The sequence below is a fragment of the Equus caballus genome, chromosome 4, assembly GCF_041296265.1.
Source record: "Equus caballus isolate H_3958 breed thoroughbred chromosome 4, TB-T2T, whole genome shotgun sequence".
NCBI classification, from domain to species: Eukaryota; Metazoa; Chordata; class Mammalia; order Perissodactyla; family Equidae; genus Equus; species Equus caballus.
Window position 1 is genome coordinate 42,157,211 of NC_091687.1, and position 23,301 is coordinate 42,180,511.

At 39.4% G+C, this 23,301-nt stretch overlaps 1 protein-coding gene across 1 annotated transcript in view; it reads left to right on the forward strand.

Annotated features, from left to right (window-relative positions):
- The window catches only part of COL1A2 (collagen type I alpha 2 chain), a 35,552-nt gene extending 22,615 nt beyond the window's left edge, over positions 1-12,937 (forward strand). The window contains exons 33-52 of the mRNA XM_001492939.5: positions 571-624; positions 1,564-1,617; positions 2,319-2,372; positions 2,470-2,523; positions 2,620-2,727; positions 3,094-3,147; positions 3,979-4,032; positions 5,013-5,174; positions 5,905-6,012; positions 6,738-6,845; positions 7,245-7,298; positions 7,386-7,493; positions 7,638-7,691; positions 8,079-8,186; positions 8,658-8,711; positions 8,831-8,938; positions 9,268-9,526; positions 9,934-10,118; positions 10,807-11,049; positions 11,944-12,937. Of these exons, the coding sequence (XP_001492989.1) occupies positions 571-624; positions 1,564-1,617; positions 2,319-2,372; positions 2,470-2,523; positions 2,620-2,727; positions 3,094-3,147; positions 3,979-4,032; positions 5,013-5,174; positions 5,905-6,012; positions 6,738-6,845; positions 7,245-7,298; positions 7,386-7,493; positions 7,638-7,691; positions 8,079-8,186; positions 8,658-8,711; positions 8,831-8,938; positions 9,268-9,526; positions 9,934-10,118; positions 10,807-11,049; positions 11,944-12,090 (2,130 nt within the window). The 3' untranslated portion in view covers positions 12,091-12,937. The remainder of the gene's footprint in view (positions 1-570; positions 625-1,563; positions 1,618-2,318; positions 2,373-2,469; positions 2,524-2,619; positions 2,728-3,093; positions 3,148-3,978; positions 4,033-5,012; positions 5,175-5,904; positions 6,013-6,737; positions 6,846-7,244; positions 7,299-7,385; positions 7,494-7,637; positions 7,692-8,078; positions 8,187-8,657; positions 8,712-8,830; positions 8,939-9,267; positions 9,527-9,933; positions 10,119-10,806; positions 11,050-11,943) is intronic.
- The last annotated feature ends 10,364 nt before the right edge of the window (positions 12,938-23,301 follow it).

The following is a 23,301-nucleotide window of genomic DNA, read 5'->3' on the forward strand; positions in this document are numbered from 1 at the left end:
GGTCTGGTAGCATTTTGATATCTATCTATATACATTTCCCTCTGCCACCTAGCACCTACGCATTTCTAAACTCACTAATCTGGCAAAATTCCTTGCTACCATGGAATTTCACACAAACAGATGGTGTTGAGTAATACATGAGGCTCATTTTAATGCCACTAACAATAATGCCTCATCCTGCCCTAATTAATGGGAAGAAGCTATATTGAACAGCTGTCATCCGTGCTGCTGCATTAGCTATGCCGTAAGAGCCATCAGGCACTGCAGCCCATTGTAGTGCTGCCTTATAATTCTGTCCACATGAATTTTTACCTTGCTTGATTATGCTTCAGGAGGGTGTATGGAAATTGGAAAAGAATATTGAACGATAATCTGGAAAGGGCCCTGAATGATTTTTTCCTTATTTTTTTCCTCATTCAATGTCCTGTAGAATGGTAGGGAATCCAGACATTTCTAAAGATCTTAAATGACTGACGGTATTATAGCATCTTCCATAAAAATGCTTCAGAATAATTTTGACTCAAAAATTTGGCCAAGAAACAAAAAGTTGCTCTTGCTTTTTACTTTCAGGGTGAGACTGGTCTCAGAGGGGAAATCGGTAACCCAGGCAGAGATGGTGCTCGAGTGAGTAGAATTTTCTTTGTTTATTTGTACTTAGATTGTTTTGTTTTTATGTTTCACTCAATTTGAGTGGAGAAGCTTTCCAAAATAGAACTGATGAAAGAAGGATTCAGGTTTAGTAAAAGAGTTTCCATTCCTTCCTGGACCTATGACTAATAACAGCATTTTACGTGTTCCAAAAGAAAAATTCAACAGGACTTATACCTTTGAAAATCAGAGCCTGAATTTTCTACCTTCCTTAGTGTTAACTCTTCCAACTACAAGCTGCAGACCGAAAGCCCTAGGTTAATAGAACTTTAAATGATTAAGTTATTGTGGGACTTTAGAAAAAACACTAATTCTTACATTTGAAGATGCCGGAACCTTTAACAAGGTCCTATTTATTCAAATGTGTAAATTCAAAGAATTTACCACTCAAAGAGCAGCCCCAAAGATGGGCTGTTAATGCCATGGAGATGCCAAAGATAATCCCATGCAGGTGTCACAACCGTACCTAGAGTATTGGCTTCATGACTCTTCAGGGTCATGAGCTGCCTTGGTTCTTTCTCCTCACCTCTCCCTCAGAAAGGATAACTTGCTGTGGCACATTCGTAACAGACCTTTCTCTGAACCATGCATCCTAAGAGTTCCAAACAAGGCTACTCATTTCTGCTCTCCAGGAAATTTTACAAGTGCAGAGACTTCAGATCTCCCCAGTTCCTAACCTGCCCCTGACTTACACATTTCCGTAACCTTTGTCGCTGGGGTACTGTCATCCTGAGAGTGGCTTCTAATAGTCTTGGTAATTAGGACTGAAATGCAGCAACGGTTTTCTTGATGTCCACCCAAAGTGTGCTGTAAAAGCGTTCAGTCACTGTAGAAGCGTAGCAAGGGGAATGGCAAGGTTCACTTTTGATGGCATGGGGGTGTCATTACTAAGACTTGTTTCCTTTTTGGTACTAGGGTGCTCCTGGTGCTGTAGGTGCCCCTGGTCCTGCTGGAGCCAATGGTGACCGGGTAAGCACTCATTTTCACTGAGTTGCATCTCTTTGAACCGAGAGCAGTATCTAAAATTTCCTGCTTGCCCCAAAGAGGCCCAGCAATTCATTTATGTGGCTTGGTATAAAGCCCACTTATTTAAAAACCTGTCTGTTGTGATGCGGCAGCAGGAAACAAATGCTGCGTGTTTAAAGCTGCCTTTCCCTTCCTGTAGATGTGCCAGCCATCTGATCTATACTTTAATCCCTATCATTTGTTTTAAAGTCTTTCCCTGTTGCCCGTTAACAATATCCTAATGCACTGAGCCTTCTCAAAGCCTTCAATTGTAAAAAAAAAATCAATAAAATACATAGTGTGCCCATTTCACATCGAGCAGTCCACTTAAAATAGACCTTATTTATTGTATTGCACAGATTGCAGCAAACATCTCAGCCCTGTGTCCATCTGAAAATTAAAATGTCCTCCCCCGGTATTGTGGGCACTGATTTATAGTGTTTTTGCAAGTATGTGACAATACCACTTCAGCCCCCAAAATAAATGCAACATAAGGCAGAGTATGAATTCACTTCGTTTTACTCAGTGAGATGTGTATTCGTTATCTCTTCCCGTACAACTGCAGACTCTGACAGGAGCCTGCTGTCTCCCACTGTTCCTTCTTGCCTCCCTCTTTGAGGATCTGTGTGAAGCACATTAACAAACTCATCTTTGGTCCATTGTAGGGTGAAGCAGGTGCTGCCGGTCCTGCTGGTCCTGCTGGTCCTCGTGGCAGCCCTGTAAGTAGAAACCTGGGTCATTTTGGACACTCATAACTTTGAGATATTGATGAATCTAAGATTGCTAAAACATTTTTAAATCTCTTCTCCCACCCAGGGTGAACGTGGTGAAGTTGGTCCCGCTGGTCCCAATGGATTTGCTGGTCCTGCTGTGAGTATCATGTAATGAAGGTTAATCTGAAAACATCTCAAGTTGGCAAGTAGAGCGACGTGGAATACCTGAACTATAACTGTTCCTTTCCAACAGGGTGCTGCTGGTCAACCTGGTGCCAAAGGAGAGAGAGGAACCAAAGGGCCCAAGGGTGAAAATGGTCCTGTTGGTCCCACAGGCCCCGTTGGAGCTGCTGGCCCATCCGTAAGTTGAATTCCTTGGTGGTCAACACAGCCTGTGAAATCTTATAATTCAACATAAATCAATCAAGTGCCTGCTGTACACTAGACTATGTACCAGATAGGAGATGATTGAAAAAATAAGAATTAACATTTGCATACTGCTTTACAATTTATAAAATTTTCATAAATGTTGTCTTATCTTACTTCAGTAACCCCATGAGGATGATAATATTGAAGTAAGGACGTTTATTTTATGTGACACAGATAGTCATTTTAAATTTCTGGATTTGCTTTTAATGGACATAAGAATGATCCCTTTGAAGAAAAGAGTAACATTTGCAAGAATTGTTTTGTGATTTGATCTCATCTTTTTTTTGTTTCCATTTAGGGTCCAAATGGTCCCCCTGGTCCTGCTGGAAGTCGTGGTGATGGTGGCCCCCCTGTGAGTATTTACAATGGACTCTTATAACTTTTTTCTTCAGACTCTATTAGGGACAACTTGAGAGTTTGGAAATTTTTGGTAACTTTGGACTGTAAAAAGGATACTCTTGAAATTCAAGTTGACTCTATTCAAAGAAATTCTGCTATTGAAGTTAAGGTCAAGTTCACGGGATGTTAACTGAATTCCAGTGCAGTGTATGTTGCTACCACCTCACTTGAGGAAATAATCAAAGATAATCTCAGGTAGTTTAATTGTGAGATGCATAAAATATTTCTTTGGTGCCCTTTATCCTTTTGTAGATGCCTCCCTTCTGCCTGATGAAGTCCTTGCCCTTGGCATACTGACTTTTTAGAGACTCAGAGCTCCCTAGGAATGAACTCCACTGACTCCTTCCTTCTTTCATTGGGCAGCAATTAATACTCTTCATCTTTTCTTGTACCTTCCTCTGTAAACAAAATTACTTATTCAGTGTCCATTCACTTAGCACCCAGCCTGGTTAAGACAGTTGCTAATGTCCACCCATCAATGTGTAATAAGGGCCTAGTGTCTTATCTTCTTGCTCTTACAACCATCGGGTAATATGTTAGCATTTCTAAAAGGATCATCAGAGCCTCAATGCAAAATATGGTATTGCAACTGGGAGCATGCTGGTCAGGAAGATGTGTAGAGGTGGAGGGTCTGTGGGATCCTGGTTAAATAATACCATATATGAAGCTGCCACTAACTACTCTTGGTCACGTGCTTGAGGATTTGCCAGAGGAGAAATTTCTGTCTTACCCAAAGCCCTGGAGTTGGTGTTGACTGTGGAATTTTAATGTGCTTGGTTCTTAGGGTGTTACTGGTTTCCCTGGTGCTGCTGGACGGACTGGTCCTCCTGGCCCCTCTGTAAGTAAATCACTTCAAAATACATTTTCATTCACTCTAGCCAAAAGATCTGGCCTTTAGTAGGAAACCGCTCAGAAACTCTATGAAAACATGCTCCTAATACTTTGCTATTACTTTCCTGATCTGAAATCACTTTTTCTGAACCATTAAGGCAAAATCATCACAAATTATATTTTATAATAGAAATTTAAGAGGTTTTTTATTCATGTGAACATAAGTCCTCTTTTAGGGGCAAGTCTCTCTGTTAAAAATAAAAACCAAAACAGTTTTAGTCACATATCAGATATTTCTATATCTAATTACCCTTTATGGCCAACATTCTGCCTCCATTGTTAAGGTATAATTGTTCCTGAATTTAAAGGTGGTTTGGCCTCTAATTTAATTCTGATTCAGACTCTCCTGTCAGGACTCAAGAGAATTTAATTAATTACCAAGGATTCAGTCTTCCGGTTAAGGTTTCAGAGGAAAAAAATGGCAAAGATGTTGATTTCTTGGAATCCTTTTACAGGTTCGTAACAGAAAAATCTTCATCCCTATAGGCATTTAATTAAAGCTAGTTGAGAGCATATGTGATTCCTCAATTATGAACAAAATGCCAGTATTGGCTTTCTTCGAAAAGAAATGAGCGGAGTCCTCCAAAACACAATGTCTCATTCCTTTACAATTCAGTCTTAGAACGCTACACAGTTCTGATTCCAATATGCCAGGTTACTGGTGGCACAGCATTGCTTTCCCTCACATTTGCCATAGCCTCTGTCTCAGCCTTTCACTTTATTACAGCCTCATAAGAAGGAAGACAGGAGTTGCTTCTTTCTACAAGACAGAATGTTAAAAAGTCTGAACATTTCCCCCAAATGGCCAGGATATTATTTTGTTGCTTCACACTGTTTGCATCTTACTACTAAGTAGAACCTCAGCATCTGTTTTCCAGGTCCGTGATGATTAACCAAAAGTAAATGACCTTGTACGTTTGCTCACAGGGTATCTCTGGCCCCCCTGGTCCCCCTGGTGCTGCTGGTAAAGAAGGACTTCGTGGGCCTCGTGGTGATCAAGGTCCAGTTGGCAGAGCAGGAGAAACAGGTGCATCTGGCCCCCCTGGCTTTGCTGGAGAGAAGGGTCCATCTGGAGAGCCTGGTACTGCTGTAAGTGATTTCAAAGTCCTCTTTCCTAATACCTTGTGTTGAATTAAAATAAAGCTCTTCCTCAAATCTTCAAGTGGCATATATTCATTGACGAGTATTGCGGGCTCTCAAGTAGAGCTCAATTGAGCCAGGAAATCCGCCCAACAGATATTGAGGTGTCATAGCTTCAGCAGATGCTCAGCAAGCACTAGATGGGGATGACAATAAATGAGAGAACTCATTGTTTTATCAAAATGGCCCTTTAAGCTGTTGAAGGCACCTTACTGGTACTGGGATTAGAACAGAATCCCATTGCTGTGCTCATCCTACTGTAAATTAATCAATCTCAGTAAGTACCAATTCCTTAAACATGCGCTGTCCGATATTATTGCTACTCTGAACATGGCTTTACTAGCCCTGGTAGAGTTAGAGGCCAAGATTGAAATTTGCTTCCCAGTATAGATTCCGTAAAAACTATTCCATGACTCAAGATGGCTTCATTAATCTCAACCACATACTTTTTAATGCTGTTCCACTGGTCTCAAGGAGGAACTATGCACAAAGAAATATACATGCCAAGATGTGAACTCATTTTCATCACTAGAGAAGATATCCAAGGATATGTCCTGCTAATAGGAGGTCACTAGCCTTTTTGTAAACTGAAGATAGCTCATTCTCACAATCCTCAAGCCAACCTCTGTTATCATACAGGGTCTTATGAGTAATACTCAGTGTTTTTCCTCTTGTTCAGGGACCTCCTGGCACCCCAGGTCCTCAAGGTCTTCTCGGCGCTCCCGGAATTCTGGGTCTCCCAGGCTCTAGAGGTGAACGTGGTCTACCAGGTGTTGCTGGATCTCTGGTGAGTGTGTGACACCATTCTTATTCTCCTTAACATAATAAAAGATTTTAAAAGCTGCCACTTCAAATCTGACAGATTGATCACTGAATAACTCCACTTAAGATTTTCTTATTCATGGCATTTTCTTTATACAGATCACATGTCACTTATCTAAGAAGCTTTAATACCACCTTACTTAGACACAAGCTACAAAGACACAGCTTAACATTATGCAGAATGATTTTTGTTCCTTTTACATGCTTAAGAATGATATAAACTCTAATTGCATTTACTCCTCTGCACTATGAAATGCTGGCATCATTTATCCTGTAGGAAGAATGAAACTCTGGAAGTTCTGAATCATTCCAGTAAACCTTATATGTGACAGCAACTAGGTACCATCTCATCTCCATAAACTCTCTCAACTTTGTGAATTCATTTCACTTGGGATATGGAATGAAACTAGCCTCACTTTGTACAGAGCAACGTTCCAAAATTACCTAAAGCTGACCATCTCAAGTGTGTAGGAGGAGGGCAAAGATGACACTAATGACACTTCTTATCTTTGTGCCAATTAAGGCACAGGCCAGGTCACAATGGCCAATCTTACCCTACTTTGTGGCCCATTCACTTGCAATTTCTTCTCTCTTCAATCTGGAATCTCTTGGCTAGGTTTGTTTTGGGAAGATGATATTATCATTCAATCCAATGAGAGAAATGTTGTTTTGTCTTCTCTGCCTCTTTAGGGTGAACCTGGTCCTCTCGGCATTGCAGGCCCACCTGGGGCCCGTGGTCCCCCTGGTGCTGTGGGTGCACCTGGAGTTAATGGTGCTCCTGGTGAAGCTGGTCGTGATGTGAGTCTGACACTTGGTTTGTAAAATAAAACCTAGGAGTATTTCACTATTTGAAACTTTATGTCCTGAGCTGAGGTTCTCTTGTTCCAAGTTTCTGGACAAGATGGTTTGTTTTTCCATAATATCAACATGTACTGACCACTCCTAGGATTGAAAATATGAAAAATTACTTGGGCTTGGGAATGGTTCTTTAACTAGCATACATTGAAGTTGGCCAAAATATTAGAAACACCTCTAAGAAAAATCTAGGTTACCAAGTTCTTGTTCCTATTTTTTAACAGTCTGAAAGGGGTTTCACTATTGAGCACTGGGAATGATGAAGGCAAAGTAGCTGAGCTATAGGGGCTGATGGGCTACAGCGCCTCACTAAGTTCCTTAATTGGCATGGTGTCTTTACAGGGCAACCCTGGAAGTGATGGTCCTCCAGGCCGCGATGGCCAACCTGGACACAAGGTCAGTACATGTCGTCATCTCTCCCTAATTTCAAAGCAACTAAAATACAGGCCAGATTGATGCTAAACTTCATTTTGTCTTTGGTAGGGAGAACGTGGTTACCCTGGCAACGCTGGGCCCGTTGGTGCTGTGGGTGCGCCTGGTCCTCATGGCCCCGTGGGTCCCACTGGCAAACATGGACACCGTGGTGAACCTGTAAGTTTGTAAATACCAGTGCCTTACTGATGTCATCCTCATAGGCTTCACTTCTGATTCCCCCACACTTGGGAACTATGGGAGCCTGGAGAGGAGGATCTTGGGCTTGGCTGATGAGTTGCATTTTTCTTTTCCAATTCACAGGGTCCTGTTGGTTCTGTTGGTCCTGTCGGTGCCGTTGGTCCAAGAGGTCCTAGTGTATGTACATGGTGAAGATTTCTTTACAAATTAACATTTAGGGAGGATTGGTCCAGACTGCCCATTAAGAAAATACATAATATAGACTAGACTTCATATTTCAAAAAAAAATTAATCCACGTTGAGAATTTCTGCAAATAGCTGTTAAATCTCTTCTATTTCATATCTCTTCTGCTTGTTTGTACCAAATACTCAAGAAGATCTAGCCACTTCACAGATAGCTCAACTAAAGCAGATTAAAGGAAGAGATGGGAGTAGCATCCACATGGCTTTTAGACTTTTGAATGTCTTAAGTTATCTTTATAAACAGATTAAACAATATTTGTGGAGAAGTGAATGTCATTTTTTAAAGAAGGTAAATGTCCTATCTGTCCTCTTTCTTTACAGGGCCCACAAGGTGTTCGAGGTGACAAGGGAGAGCCTGGTGATAAGGGGCCCAGAGGTCTTCCTGGCATAAAGGGACACAATGGATTGCAAGGTCTTCCTGGTCTTGCTGTAAGTAAGATGTGGACATCCAGCATGTATACGGATCCTAAAGGCCTTCAACTCAGAATGATCTTCCTCAAATTTTCACTGCTGTTGTTTTAAAATGTCCTGCATTATATCCATTTCCCATTTTCTGGCTAACTCCATCTCTCGGAGATAATGCTATTTCATCCCAACATGAAAAGGTGAAGGTCACAGGAGATAGAAATATACAGATATTAAAATCTCTTGGCAACAATGTCCTTCAACCCCACTTAAAATAAATATAATTAGAAGAATGACTAATATTGCGCTGCTGAAATTACTTGTAGAAAAAAATAATTGAATGTAATAGACATAATGGGAGAAAAGAGCCCCATTTTACATTTTCAATTTTCTCAATCCAGAGCCCATTGAAACTAAAGTTTTCCATTCAGTTTCCAAAAATCTATTTATTGACACATGTTCTGAAAGTGTGATTTTCCTTTTCTCTCATTAAAGGGTCAACACGGTGATCAAGGTGCTCCTGGCTCTGTGGGTCCTGCTGGTCCTAGGGTAAGTCAATCTGAGACTTTCTCTCTGAAACAGAGCCTGCTACAGGCAGCAAACCCCAGCCTCTGCTCCCTCGTGGGGTTTTTGCTGACTCACACAGGCTTGATGTCCTTCTTCCCTAGGGCCCTGCTGGTCCTACTGGCCCTGTCGGCAAAGATGGTCGCAGTGGACAGCCTGGTACAGTTGGACCTGCTGGTGTTCGTGGCTCTCAGGGTAGCCAAGGTCCCGCTGTAAGTATGATTTTGGGAAATAATAAAGGGCATCACTAACCCAAGGAATATTTTCTTCAGACTAAACAAGATAATTATGACAGCACATTAAAGTAGTTCTCCACTTCCATGTTTTCTGAAATATATAAAAATTGTCTGTATGTAATGAGCTGCTTAAGCCCATCCCTGCAAGTATGCCTGGGAGCAAGTTGTTTATTTACATGAACTTGATTCTTTTTCACTTATTAGAATATGCTTTTGTGTGACGCTCAACTGAAAACCTGCTGTCATTGATGTGTCTCGCCGTAACCAAATACAAAGCCTCTTCTTTCTTACTTTCACCTTTGCAGGGCCCTCCTGGTCCCCCTGGCCCTCCTGGCCCTCCTGGCCCAAGTGGTGGTGGTTATGACTTTGGTTATGATGGAGACTTCTACAGGGCTGACCAGCCTCGCTCACCACCTTCTCTCAGGCCTAAGGATTATGAAGTTGACGCTACTCTGAAATCTCTCAACAATCAGATCGAGACCCTTCTTACTCCCGAAGGCTCTAGAAAGAACCCAGCTCGCACATGCCGTGACTTGAGACTTAGCCACCCAGAGTGGAGCAGCGGTAGGTCAAGGTGTCCAAGCCAGACTGACCCTTCTCACATGTTGAGCTTTTCAAAATCACTTGCCAGTGACATTTAGAATGAAAAGGTATTTGGGTAAAAATTGCGTTATGTGAAATCAAAGCATTTTCTTCTCCCAACTGGCACCCATTCGCAAGCTTCTCTTAATATATGGTTTTGCCCTTTTCGTGGTAGTATGTCCCCTGATTTGATTTTTTGTAGAGGAGAGGAGAGGAGGAACTGTCTAATCTTGAAAATAGCCACTCTTTCTGTTAAAAGTAGGCTAGACAATATAGCAGTACAATCAAAAATGTTATTTATGGGAATCAAAATCTTTGACTAGTAGTTATTAAAACCTAGACTCCACTTAATGAGAGGTTTTATGATCTGAGTCTTGTTTTCTTAAAAGGTTACTACTGGATTGACCCTAATCAAGGATGCACTATGGATGCTATCAAAGTATACTGTGATTTCTCTACTGGTGAAACCTGCATCCGGGCTCAACCTGAAAACATCCCAGCCAAGAACTGGTACAGAAGTTCCAAGGCCAAGAAGCACATCTGGTTAGGAGAAACTATCAATGGTGGTACACAGGTGAGGAATCCTACCAACATTCCTTCTCCTACTAAATAATATGTTGTTAGGTTTGGTTGCTTTATAATTATCTACATTTTAATCCCCTGTCAAAATAGGCTTATTTAAAGAACCTGCTCTTTTCTTGGATCCCAGTTCTGTCCAGGATTGCACATTAACGATGGATTGATTGGACATATCCATACAATTCAAAGTTATTATTCAGATTTGACTTAACTGATAATCACTGGAGAAACCAACTCATGTCACTTAGTGTGTAGGAGTCCTGCCAGCATGTAGCCCCATACCCATGCATATGGATTTTCAGAACATGAGCCTTTCTGAATTTTTAATCAAACGTTTTCACCAACTTCATTGAATGCCTACTGGTGAGAATTACAGAAAAAGAAAGAGGTCGAAATCTCTATCTCCTTGCTCTCTTATTCTAAAGAAGTAGCGTACACATGAAAGCTTATTGAAACAGGTACCTTTTTGAGATGACCTTGTCTCAACCAGGTAGTTCCTGTGTTCCTTCTCGGTACCTAATACTTCAAAGCCAAGTGAATTGGGTTTCCTTGAATCGTACCTTTTTTCAGAAGGTTCAGATCTGAGTCCATTGTTCCTCCTTATCCAGACTTTTTTTTTAATTTGACTCTTAGTATCTGAACCCTTCTCCATTTAACTAGAATTTCCATCTTATTCTCTGTAGTTTGAATATAATGTTGAAGGAGTAACCACCAAGGAAATGGCTACCCAACTTGCCTTCATGCGCCTGCTGGCTAACCATGCCTCTCAAAACATCACCTACCACTGCAAGAACAGCATTGCCTACTTGGATGAGGAGACTGGCAATCTGAAAAAGGCTGTCACTCTGCAAGGCTCCAATGATGTTGAACTTGTTGCTGAGGGCAACAGCAGGTTCACTTATACTGTTCTTGTAGATGGCTGCTCTGTAAGTAAAAGTGAAATATGGGAATAGCATTTATTTGGGGAATTGGGAGAGGTGGAGTTCTAGCTTGGACCATTAAATGAACAGATGAATGAGAGAGATCTAACTTATTTGATCTTTCTTCATAAAGGTATTTATTTAAATTCAGATAGTAGATCCAGAGTATTCTTATCAGATCTTGCCTTAAGAAACTATCTGAAATGCTAAAATATATACTATGTCCATGTATTAGTTGTGTGTCTTTTAACATGAGTTTCTTAAATGATGATGTGTGCCCATAACTTAAAATTAGTTGAGGTTAAAAGGGCCCAAGCCAAAATTTATAATTATGTGTACTTTATTTTCCTTATTAGTATGGCCTACATTTAATTTTTCTTTATGCTTTCTCTACGATATGCTATAAATTGAAGAAAAAGTAAAATTTACTAATAGCAGCATGCATACCCACCCAACTCTCCCCACCCCATACACACACATCTGGAAAATGAAATATAGAAATAAATCACCTAGCATATGTATTGAAATGTTTATTTTAAAATTAGACTGATAGGAAACCTCTCACCCTAAAGATACTCCTAATGCTGGTTTTTCAAAGATGAGCTTGTTGATCTGGGACACACATCTTCAGAATGACATAAGCCAAAAAGTGGTTTTCATGATATCTAATGTTCATTACATAACATTATATAATATACAATATTATATATTAATGATATTATAATATATTATTATATAATATTATATAATATACTATAGTATAGAGTTATATAGTTTGTAATAATATAATATAATAAATGCAATTGTATTGTATTTAATAATAATTTAGTATTATATAATATATTAGATTTGGAACTAGTGCTGCTTTATGCATATTTTTTCTTCTCTTTTTTTAAACAGAGAAAGACAAATGAATGGGGAAAGACAATCATTGAATACAAAACAAATAAGCCATCTCGCCTGCCCATCCTTGACATTGCACTTTTGGACATCGGTGGCGCTGACCAAGAATTCGGTTTGGACATTGGCCCAGTCTGTTTTAAATAAATGAACTCAACCTAAATTAAAAAAAAAGAAATCTGAAAAAACTTTCTCTCTTTGCCATTTCTTTTTCTTCTTTTTTAACTGAAAGCTGAATCCTTCCATTTCTTCTGCACATCTACTTGCTTAAATTGTGGGCAAAAGAGAAGGAGAAGGATCGATCAGAGCCTTGTGCAATACAATTTAATTAATCCCCTCTTCCTCTCCCCTTCCCCAAAAGATTTGGAATTTTTTTCAGCACTCTTACACCTGTTGTGGAAAATGTCAACCTTTGTAAGAAAACCAAAATGAAAATTGAAAAATAAAATAAAAACCATGAACATTTGCACCACTTGTGGCTTTTGAATATCTTCCACAGAGGGAAGTTTAAAACCCAAACTTCCAAAGGTTTAAACTACCTCAAAACACTTTCCTGTGAGTGTGATCCACACCATTAGGTGCTGACCTAGACCAAGATGAGCTGAGGTACTTGTTTTGTTTTGTTCAAAATACAAAGGTGCTAATTAATAGTATTTCAGATACTTGAAGAATGTTGATGGTGCTAGAAGAATTGAGAAGAAATACTGCTCTGTATTGAGTTGTATTGTGTATTTTTTTTATTTGATTGAGCATCAGTATTTTACATCTTAACCCCAAATAAAAGTGTGCAGAGCATTTGCCCAACATTGTCCTCTTCTTTAAATTCAGCATTTGTTCTTCGCCAGTCTCGTTTTCATCCTTTCCCATGGTTCCAAAGAAGCCTTGTTTCTCAGACAAGCAGAAAAATTAAATTGTACCTATTTTGTATATGTGAGATGTTTAAATAAATTGTGAAAAAAATGAAATAAAGCATGTTTGGTTTTCCAAAAGAAAATATTGAGTAGAATTCCTTACTTCAATGCTCTTTGCAATATAAAGATGGATTATAGCATTTCTACCAGCTATTAGACCAAGTGTTTCTTGTTAGATAGAAACTATGCAAAAAAGGCAGTTTGATATGGTAGAAAGAGCAGAGAACAAGGACCCAGAAGATGTGAGCTCTGACTCAGACTCTGCTCCTTGCGGCTGAGTGACTTCGAGCGCTTCGCCTTTCTGAGTTTCAGTTTCCATGTCTACAATACCGGTAAGACTCCCTCTCTGAACTACTAAACATTTGCCCTACTCAAAATACATAATGCTTAAGCAACATGACAGTGTTGACCTAAATTTACTCTGAGCAGAGGTCCACGGAACCTTTTGGTTTATTATCCATTAAGCACATTGAAAGAGTGGCTGAAAGTTGGTCTATGCACAATTAATACTATTAACTAAAACAGTTTCAAATATTCAGTAAAAATGCCGTACACTTAAATCTAATGCAAGTGAGTACAATGCCTGTTAAGAGGTAATGTGTGTGCTGTCAATCAGCATAGACAGTTGTAGATAATAGTACTGTGAACACCTACCTGCCAAATCAAGTTCATTTTCCTCCCCTGCACCTTTCAATGACATCTTTAATACACTTAAACATAGTAATGTGTCAAGTAAAATGTTAAGATTCATTTAAAGCTTATTTCCTGTTGCAGAATAGAATTGTGATTGTAAGATTTGCCTCCTATTCTAAGTCGCCTCAAGATTCAATTAGTTTTAAAAGCAAAAGACTGAACATGATGAAAACCTAACATTAACTCTAAAAAGTTAGCAAAGTCTACTAGCCAAATGGCAACTTCAAATTATGGTCCTTCTGCTGCCTGAATCAGAACACTGGGATGCTTGTTAAAATGCAGATTCCCAGTCCTCATCCACCAAATTAAGATTTAGTAAGGAATCAGTATTCTTAAGCACCCTGCAAAATTCTGACGTGCAGCCCATTGGAAATCATTGGCTAAGGTGATTTCCACAATCCTCTGCGGCTCTAACATTCTGTGTCTGGTAAGAATGAATCAAAGTACCGGACCAAATTATATAAAGAAAAGTAAACCCCTGGGATCAGAATAACAATACTGCCCACAAATTAGAAATTGAAATCGCCAGGGCAAACTTACATGATAACGTTAGAAATCTCTGGATTAAATATATGCCATGCCCTCAGGCTTGCAGTACAAGAAATAATATAAGGTTGGTATAAAGAAGAGAGAAAGAGAAGAAGAAAGAAGAAAACCAACATTACTTGAGTGCCAACTGTAGAGCCAAATACTATGCTAGATGATAATAATAATGATCTTTGCCAACTGAATCCAAATAGGATTCAAATTCCTAATCCAAATTCCTAAACCAATAGTCACTTAATAATAATTTAATCATCTGTGTGAGACTATGAGAAAACAGGTAAATAAATAGTGGTATAGCTGATAGACAACAATAAGAAAATAAATGATGGTATATCCAGTAAATACCAATGAGGAATAAATAATGTTGTTTCTAAGAGATAATAATAGGAATATAGTGAAATAAAGTTTGACATCCTAATAATATTTATGAGGATGATTAAACAAAAGAAAAAATGCTTAGAATGGAGTATTACAATCTTCAAAATATAATATTTAAGTACACTGTCCTTAGAAATATATTAAAGATGCGTATAAAAGTGCTGAGTAGCTGCATTCGTGTAGTAACAACAGGAATGATTCTCACACCTAAATTGTCCAAATTTGCTGTAATATATTTATATTACTTTTATCATTTACAACAAATTTACTCTTCAAATTTGTGAAAAGAAATAAGCGGTCAACACGTGAACACAATTCTGGTTGAGGAGCGGTTGTCTCCAAGGAAAAGGTGGTCAACCCCCTGCCCATTTATCGTCTGGAAGAGAAGGAAAAGCCTAGCCTAAGAGTCATCATTCACCGTGTCCCAAGGGTGTACAAAGCCATACCAGGCAGCAGCATCCTCAGGGATCTCGTAGTTGAGTTGCAGAGAGAATAAAATAATGTGTGAACAGAATTTTAAACAAAGTGTCCCCTGAGGATGGCAGAGGACACTATTAATTAATGAGAGGGAATCTCAGGAAATTAATCTTAGCCTCATGCAGTAACAGGGATATTTGGATTGAGCAGACCAGTTCTTGCCAGAGATCTCATTTCACCTTCAAGCCCTCTTTCTGGCTAAAGCTTCTTTGGAAACCACATATTAGAACAGTCTGGTACTTACCTAGGCAGGAGATCCACTGCGAGTGTTCCCAGGGCCTGGGCAAAGTACTGAACGCTTGACCCTTGCACAACTAGCCCCCTCTTTAGATGCTAATCTGCAGGCCCAAGAGACCCTCCTCAGCACATGTCCTGACCCTTGGTCCTGGGAAAGTCGGCCGCCTCTAACATGTGCCAGTGTGAGAGGGAAGACAATTGCACATGAGAGAGGGAAGGAGCAGGTAGCCAAGATGAGGGGAGGAGACATTAATCAAGTCTGGTAAAAGGGTCATTTAAAATTCTAAAATCAATACAGCTAATGCACTGGCAAAGAGCAAAGACACCTGAGCAATGCTGAACACATTTATTATCTTTAATGCCAAAAGAATTTTTTCTGCTATTCCACTTAATATCACTGAAAAGGAAGTTCAGAAATTGGATTATATATAAGAAAAGTTGGAAATGTCGTTTTGGGTCAGAACAACAATCCATCTAGATGAGTACTTTCCCTTGACAGTGGCACCAAGGGAAATTTGGGAGAAAGAGTGGTTGGCACTTCCCACGGAGCCAGCCTCAAAATTCCCATTTAATAACCCATTGTAAATCTTTTTTGTGCATAGATGTATCTAAACCCTTCCAGAGCCCTCTATCTGTTTTGAAATATGTTGGTATTACAGCACCAACAGGAGGGAGCTAATGCTGAATTGTTAGCTCAGCTTCCTGGCCCCCTGATCAAGTAACTAAAATATGTTTTCTATCCCTGTGCCTGGATCAGCCAGGGGTTCAACAACTCAGTGTCCTCAGGGAGCACTAGTAACTGCAGCAGTGGGACCATAGACAGCCCATAACGATTGACTTATCCCTGTGGTTCAATGAAACGAGCACATAATTTGTGGTCAGCAGCCAAGGTTATGAGCACCAGCTCCACCACTGACTAGCTAAGGGCCCTTGGGAAAGTCTCTTAAGTTATCTGAGAATCTGGTTAACATCCTTGCTCTCAGAGATTTCCGTTAGCATACCTGCTCTACCTATCTCATGGAACCACCAGGAGGACCAAATGGGGCATGTGTGAGTGTACTTAGTGAAGTGTGGGCAAATGTTGCTAGTCATCATTAGGTCCAAAATTCTCAGTCACCGGTAGTCAACTCTTGGCTTAATATCCTATGCCTGGCCCTCCAATTTAGGGAGGGGACAGCCTAGAATTTAAATATAATTAGCACCACTCTCTAAATCGGTAATCTATCAATTTTGAGTTGTGCTTCCCTATCAGTAAAAATATGGGGTCTTACAACTAATTTCATGAACCCATTTATATATAAATGTTATACGTATACTATGGTATTCATATACTATGTGCGATACACAACCTCACGGAAAAAAAAACTTTAAAAGACAGAAAATAAATACAAATAAAAAGTTCCATTCTCCAGCGGATCGTTTTGCACACACCCTGGAATGCAAGCATCTCCCACTCCCCATTTTAGAGACGACTGCTCCAAACAAGGATTCACAATGGACTTCCGGGATGGAGCAACTTCAATGAGCTCCTGAAATAGAGGGCTAAATTTTGTGTATATGTGCATTTTTCTTGAGAAAGAGTCTATAACTTTCATCAGATTCTCCAAGGGGTCTGTGACCAAAAAAGATCTTATGATCTACTGCACAAAAGAAATCTTACCATTAAACCCTGGACTTCTCTGAACTATGACTTTCATATCTCATCTTGGGTCTCATACTCAGAATATGCTGCTTCTCCTATCCTACGACATGAGAGAACCAACTAGCATCGACCCAAATTAAAATAGAGGTTTGTCTTTCCTTCTTCCACTTCCCTGAGGTGGGCCCTCTGCCCTACACTTTAACAAGGCTTAGCAGATGTCTGATGACCCAGCCTGTACCTTACAACATCAAAATGCACCTGTCCACAGAACCTTTTCAAATAAGGACAAATTCAATAATGGAGATCGATTAAAGAGTTATTACTTTTAGGTAAAATACGTATATGTTAGTTATATTGTTTTTGTAAAGAAAGTTTCACCTAAAGGATGTTGCAATTCCTGGTGCCATAAAAGGTTGTAAGGACAAGAATCAGAACATGTTTTTCAGGGAGCCTCAAATCACCTCAGGAATAGAATGTCTCCTCCTCATCTGGCTGCTCCCAAGCAGGGCTGTTATTCTGAGCCTAAGGTATAAGAGTAATTTCGTCCAGAACTAGCAAGCCTGGTGGATTGTAGAACGGTATCTTTAAAAGCAATTCACTACACATTTATCTTTAAACACAAAATGCACTACTTTATTACCAAAGTGAGTATTATTTTCTAGTGCAGCACGGTTCTTGGAGTCCAATGACTTAATTAACCATAAACACCATGAAATAAAAACAGAAACAATTTTTTAAAGTGGAATTTTTTAATTCCAAGCAGGATAAGAACACCCACTCATAAACCACTTCATGGAGTGGGGGCCGGATTTTCTCCCCACCGGATGGCAAGTTCACTGCTCCCCCTGCTGACTGGATAATAGAACACCCCAGTCTTCTAACGGCCACACGCACACCCTCGGAGAAAGAAAACTCAAATTTCCAGGAAGAAAATAGAAGAGCTTCCTGTGCTTTTTCCTGTCTGCCCCAGACACAGAGCTTTCTCTCCAGCCTCCAGAGCAGTCTACCTTCATGCCCCCCAGGCTCCCTATTTTTTCTTACCTTCTCTAACCTATTCTTTATATCTCTCCCATGGAGCTGGTAAATGAATGTCACAAGGAGGCAAACATAATCTCAAAAGGAGAATGGCCTATTGGATGAGTAGAGCTGTCCAATGCTACAAATGCTGCCCCAAAATGTAGTGAATAATCCTTCAGGATTTAAGCAAGGAGTTTTAGGAATTATATAGAACAGAAACAAGAGGATGTGACAGAAAGAACAGGAGCTTAGGAAGCAGAGCTATCTGTTTTGAATCCTGTCTCCACCATTTCCTCCTCTGTGAAATGGGGATAATGATGACACTACCCACTGGACTGTTAGGATCAGAAATAGGAATGCAGAGCAGCTTGTAGGGTTGGTGGAGAGTTGGCATTCAGCACCATTGCAGTCTTTATCCCCACAAGGCTGTGTCTTCCCTAAAAGCATTTAACTCCATAGCTAAGAAAAGTAATCACCTTTCCACAAGTACTAGCTTCTCTGACAACAGTGGCCTAAAATGAGAGCACATCTACAATTCAATTACACTTCAATTTCTTCTACTTCAAATAGATTCCAGCAAACTTCCAAACTCTCGCAATTTTGGTGAGTTCTTCTCCAAAATCCAATAAAAAAGTACCTAGCTTTTATCAAAGCTTGAACATCTTTTCATTTTTTCACAAAGAAAACAAAAAATTCCACCTTAACAATTCCACCTAAAAAAAGAAAATTTGGTTTTTTTTCAAGATTTTACTAAATATTTATGGTGTCTATTATGTGAAAAATATTTGGATTCAGTGGTAAATAAGAGAGATAGTGTCCGTGCCCTCCTGGAATCACATTCTTTTTTTCTGTTGTTTTCTTAAAGGAAATTTCTGACCAAAATAACCCCAAATTTGCATTCAACTGGTCTCTACCCTATGTCACACGGTGCATCCAGTTTTGGAGAGAAAGCTTTCGGAGCTTAGAAATGGCCCTTGTGCCTACTTGGAAGCCAGTTCTTCCACACAAGTGGACCGTAACTCACACACGTTGAATTAGCCAAACTTCTGACACTTAATTTTTACAATTTAATTTTCTAAAACTTTGTCTCTGGTAGTGGAAATGCTAGCTCAAGAGTTATCAGCACAAGAAATGATCATAATTATTAAATCCATGTCCTCGGGGAAATGTCTAGGCCTATGTGAATTTACTCAAGGGCTTTAAACACCATTAAATCACCTATTATTGCCAGTGCTTTGAATGTCCATACGAGTAATATTGTAAGAGGATCCACTTCAAAGAAATATAGAAGAAGCTTTGATTATAGTTATTTCCAACTTGGTTTTTCTATCACTGATTATAGGTCTCCCTTCCTTTATAATGCAGAAGTCTAATATAATTTCAAAAACTTTATCAGTATAACTAAAGTTTCCATCTACTACTTTGCTCATCATGATAAGCGGTGCTCCTAATCAAGAATGAGAAAAGATCTTCCTCAGATGCCATCTAGAAAATTGCTCATTTAGCCATTTCTCTGCCTTACTCATAATGAATATTTACTTTTAGTTATTACTGGGCACATTATAAAATATAGTAAACTTATGGTCAATTTGAAACTCCACATGTTTTCTGAGATTTTCTTCAACTGAAATATCACAATAAACACTCACCTTGCCACTATAAATTATAAAAAGAGTCTTGCTTTTTCTCTCTCAAGCTTGGGAAGGCTATCTATCAACCAGAGAACAAAGTCCACTAAATCCTTTGAACCTTTGAAGAGAGAAGGACAAATCAATGCCAAAAATGATGTGCATTCTCACCAATACACAAATTAAACTGTGCATTTTATAAGATTTATAGGATAACCGGGTTTCTTTCTATGATCACTTTTGCTAGGTATCTGTCAAGTGAGTCTAATTCAGTCAAATAGATTGATACATTTCAAAAAATCTCTAGTCTCCATTCTAGGTTAGGGAACAAACCAGGCAAACAGTTTAGTCACCCTATACCACTCATATTATGATATAATTGGTCTGAAATATTGTTTAAAACTTTCTTGGTAATTGTAATATGCAACCAATCTTGAGAAAAATTGTACTAGACTAAAGCCACAGGGTTCTGAAACCCTCCCTTAAAATTACTGGTAAAGTTGGAAGTACCTGCATATGTGCCTTTTTCTAGAAAGACAGAGAACAATTCTTCTCAAAGTTTTCCCAGACCCCATACGATATCTCCCTAACCAGAATCGCTGGGGTGGAGCCAAGGTATCCGCACGTCCAAGGAGGACACTGAGGTGATTCTCAGGTACTCTCAAAGTTTGAGAACCACTGGCTTATTGCTGTCATCACATTACTGACATATTCTTGCATGATTCTGTGCCCTTCTCCTCAAAATGTTTAGGACCACAGCTCTAAAATCTTGGGCTCTCTAAGCTGCTTTAAATGAGAACATGTAATGGCTCATTGAACACGTGAGCAATTAATTTGGGAACAGTTGCAGTATTATAAATGTGATTACTTATTGCAAACCCAATTAATCCAGTCAGGAGGAATGTTAATTACAAAGGAGTATGAAAATTAGCATGAGTGCATGACTAAATGCCTAAATTCTGACCTATTATATTGTCTGTCTGGTAATTTACTTTAAAAATACTTTCACATGAGGTCTCATGTACATATGTGCCTGCAGACAATAAGGTAATACTAGTCCACACACCAGAGCTTACTAAGTAACCTTGGAAATATCCTAATTAGGAAAATCCACAGCATGAGAGGTGGCTACTCTGGTATTTCAAATAGCATCATTGGAATCTACACCAGAGAGTATATTAAGAAGCATAAAAGATGTGAAAAATAAATTTTCATTGTTGAAGTAATGGTCTTGAAGATGTATGACTAACTAATAAACATTTAATATTAACGAAATTTGGGCTAAGCTTTACTATCCTTGTAGCATACCACATAATAGCAAGATTGAGAAGATCAAACAGAGTTCAGTCTATCTTCAACCATCAGAGGCTACCTATCTTTACCCAAAACTCTTGAATCACTAACTTGGCTTAGATCAGTTCACAAAATGACTGCAAAAAAAATTTTGAGAAATGGCAGAAGATGGCCAAGAAAGTGACACAAAAAGCAAAACTCTATTTAATTGATTTTTAAAAAAGAAATGGAATTATGCTCCTGAAAACAATAACTGTATTTCTCTTATAAGCAATAGAATATCGATCAGAACAAATCTAGATACAGTAGAAAGCAATTGGGAGGGCTTCCAAAGCTCACAGGAAACTCCCCCTCCTAATTTGGGAGCAGGCGCGATTTACCAGATCTGTGTTTTCATGGCCCTGGCCCCCTGGGCATGACTGAAAAGACAGAGGCAGAGCCTCAACCAGGCTGGGCCATTGACTCTTCTCTTCTGAGAACTTAAAACTTGAGTGGAGACTCACAGATTGGGAGCCGCCGCAGTGGAGGCATGCTAATGACAGCACTCTAGAGATGACTAGGAACTCCTGCTGCTGAAGACTCAGCATAGTACTAGGTTTTGGGTTGTTCGTTGAATTATGAAATAATCCAATGTCCTTCCGCTAACTCTCTTTTTCGCTTAAGCTGGAGAAAATTGGCTTCTATTACATAAAACAAAAAAAAAAGTTTTAACTAATATACCTAGTAAACAGGATATGGCAAAAACGAAGGAACACAGGACAATCTTAGAGTAAGTAGATACTCAAAGTTAGTAGAAATAAGAATCAAAAGTTTGGATAGTTTTGAGGCTGGCCCCGTGGCCGAGTGGTTAAGTTCACATGCTCCGCTGCAGGCGGCCCAGTGTTTCGTTGGTTCGAATCCTGGGCGCGGACATGGCACTGCTCATCAAGCCACGCTGAGGCAGCGTCCCACACGCCACAACTAGAAGGACCCACAGTGAAGAATATACAACTATGTACCAGGGAGATTTGGGGAGAAAAAGGAAAAAATAAAATCTTTAAAAAAAATAAATAAAATGAATAAATAAAAGTTTGGATAGTTTAAAAAAGTATCCAGAGAAAGAACACTGTTGGGAGACAATTCTCCATGGGCCTTGGCATTTCCGTGAAACATCACTCAAGCAAAGGCACCAACAGCCTTTGCTCTGCACTATCTTTTCAAGGATATTTGTGCAGTGATAGTGAAGAGCCTTGACAAAGAGAGATAGTGTGTCTTCTGGGAGTGTAGGGCAGGTTACTACCAGTATAATAAAGTTAATGTTTCCCTCCAGGGCAAATGTCAGGCAGGTTTGCTTGCAGCCCATTGTAAAAGATTTGGGTTCCCTGTGCTCGGTGTTCTTCAGTTGTGACACATCCACCTGGCTTGCTGTACTTTGCCCTCATGGGACTTGCGGACGAGGGGACCAGAAGCAAACATTAAGCTTCTATTGCTTGCCGTGTGGTGAATAATAAAGTCCTTTGTCTCTAACGTTGAAGTCACACATCTACTGCCAGTGTCTATTAAACTGTGGCATTCTAATGTCTTAGCTTTAAAGCAGAGAAAATTTCAGACCCTTCACAGTTCTAGACAAACATTTCGAAGAAGAATTCATATCAGAATGAAGCTGCATCATTTCTGTATTCCTGTCTTTCAAGTTGCCTAGCAACAAGTTGGTCATCATTGATCTGACAATCTGCAGTAATGAAAGACGATGCTGTGTAGAAAAGTGTGATTGAACTATATGCTTCTAGATGACAGAGATTGTCTAACTCATCTCTATATGTCCTTTACCACCTAGCCCAATATACTGCATGTTCCATGATTTTATGCTTAACAAATTATTAAATGAAAAAATTAACTATAAAAATGACTGCTGGGATATATATGGAATTGTAAGTGAGATAGTTTTAAACTTGTATCATAGGTACTTTTCCTCAGAATCATTCTGTTTCTTCAGGTTCACTTAACTGTAAATAATAGAGATCCACTCAAGGAAGCTGGAGAGACAGGGACAAACATTGAGAAATGAGAGTGGGAAAGGTAAACAGCTCGCTGAAACTGGAGCTGAAATGTGGCTCTCTATTTAAGGTGGCTTTAGAGATCTCAGGAGCAGAAATGGGTGACTTCCTTGGGAGCTCCACCACTAATCTGGCTCATTCCTATTCTACATGTTTGTCCTTTCAGATCTGCTATTAATTGGCAATTTTTTTTTAACTTGCTATTCTAATTCCTTAGAATTAGAATTCTTAGAAATTCTTAGCAGTAGGTACATGCGCAAAATTAATGGCGGACCATCACCTTGCATCTCGGGTGCAACAGTTGTCATAGCCTTATTTATAGCAAAACATTGGAAATTAACCAAATGTCTAAAAATAGTGGATTGGTTAAAGTAGATATGGCACATCCATATGATGGCTTGCAATGCAGTTATTAAAAGCATTCTCAGAGAGTACTTAATAATATGGGAAAATATTAATAACTACAGACTAAAACAAGCAGATTACAATGAAGGCACGTC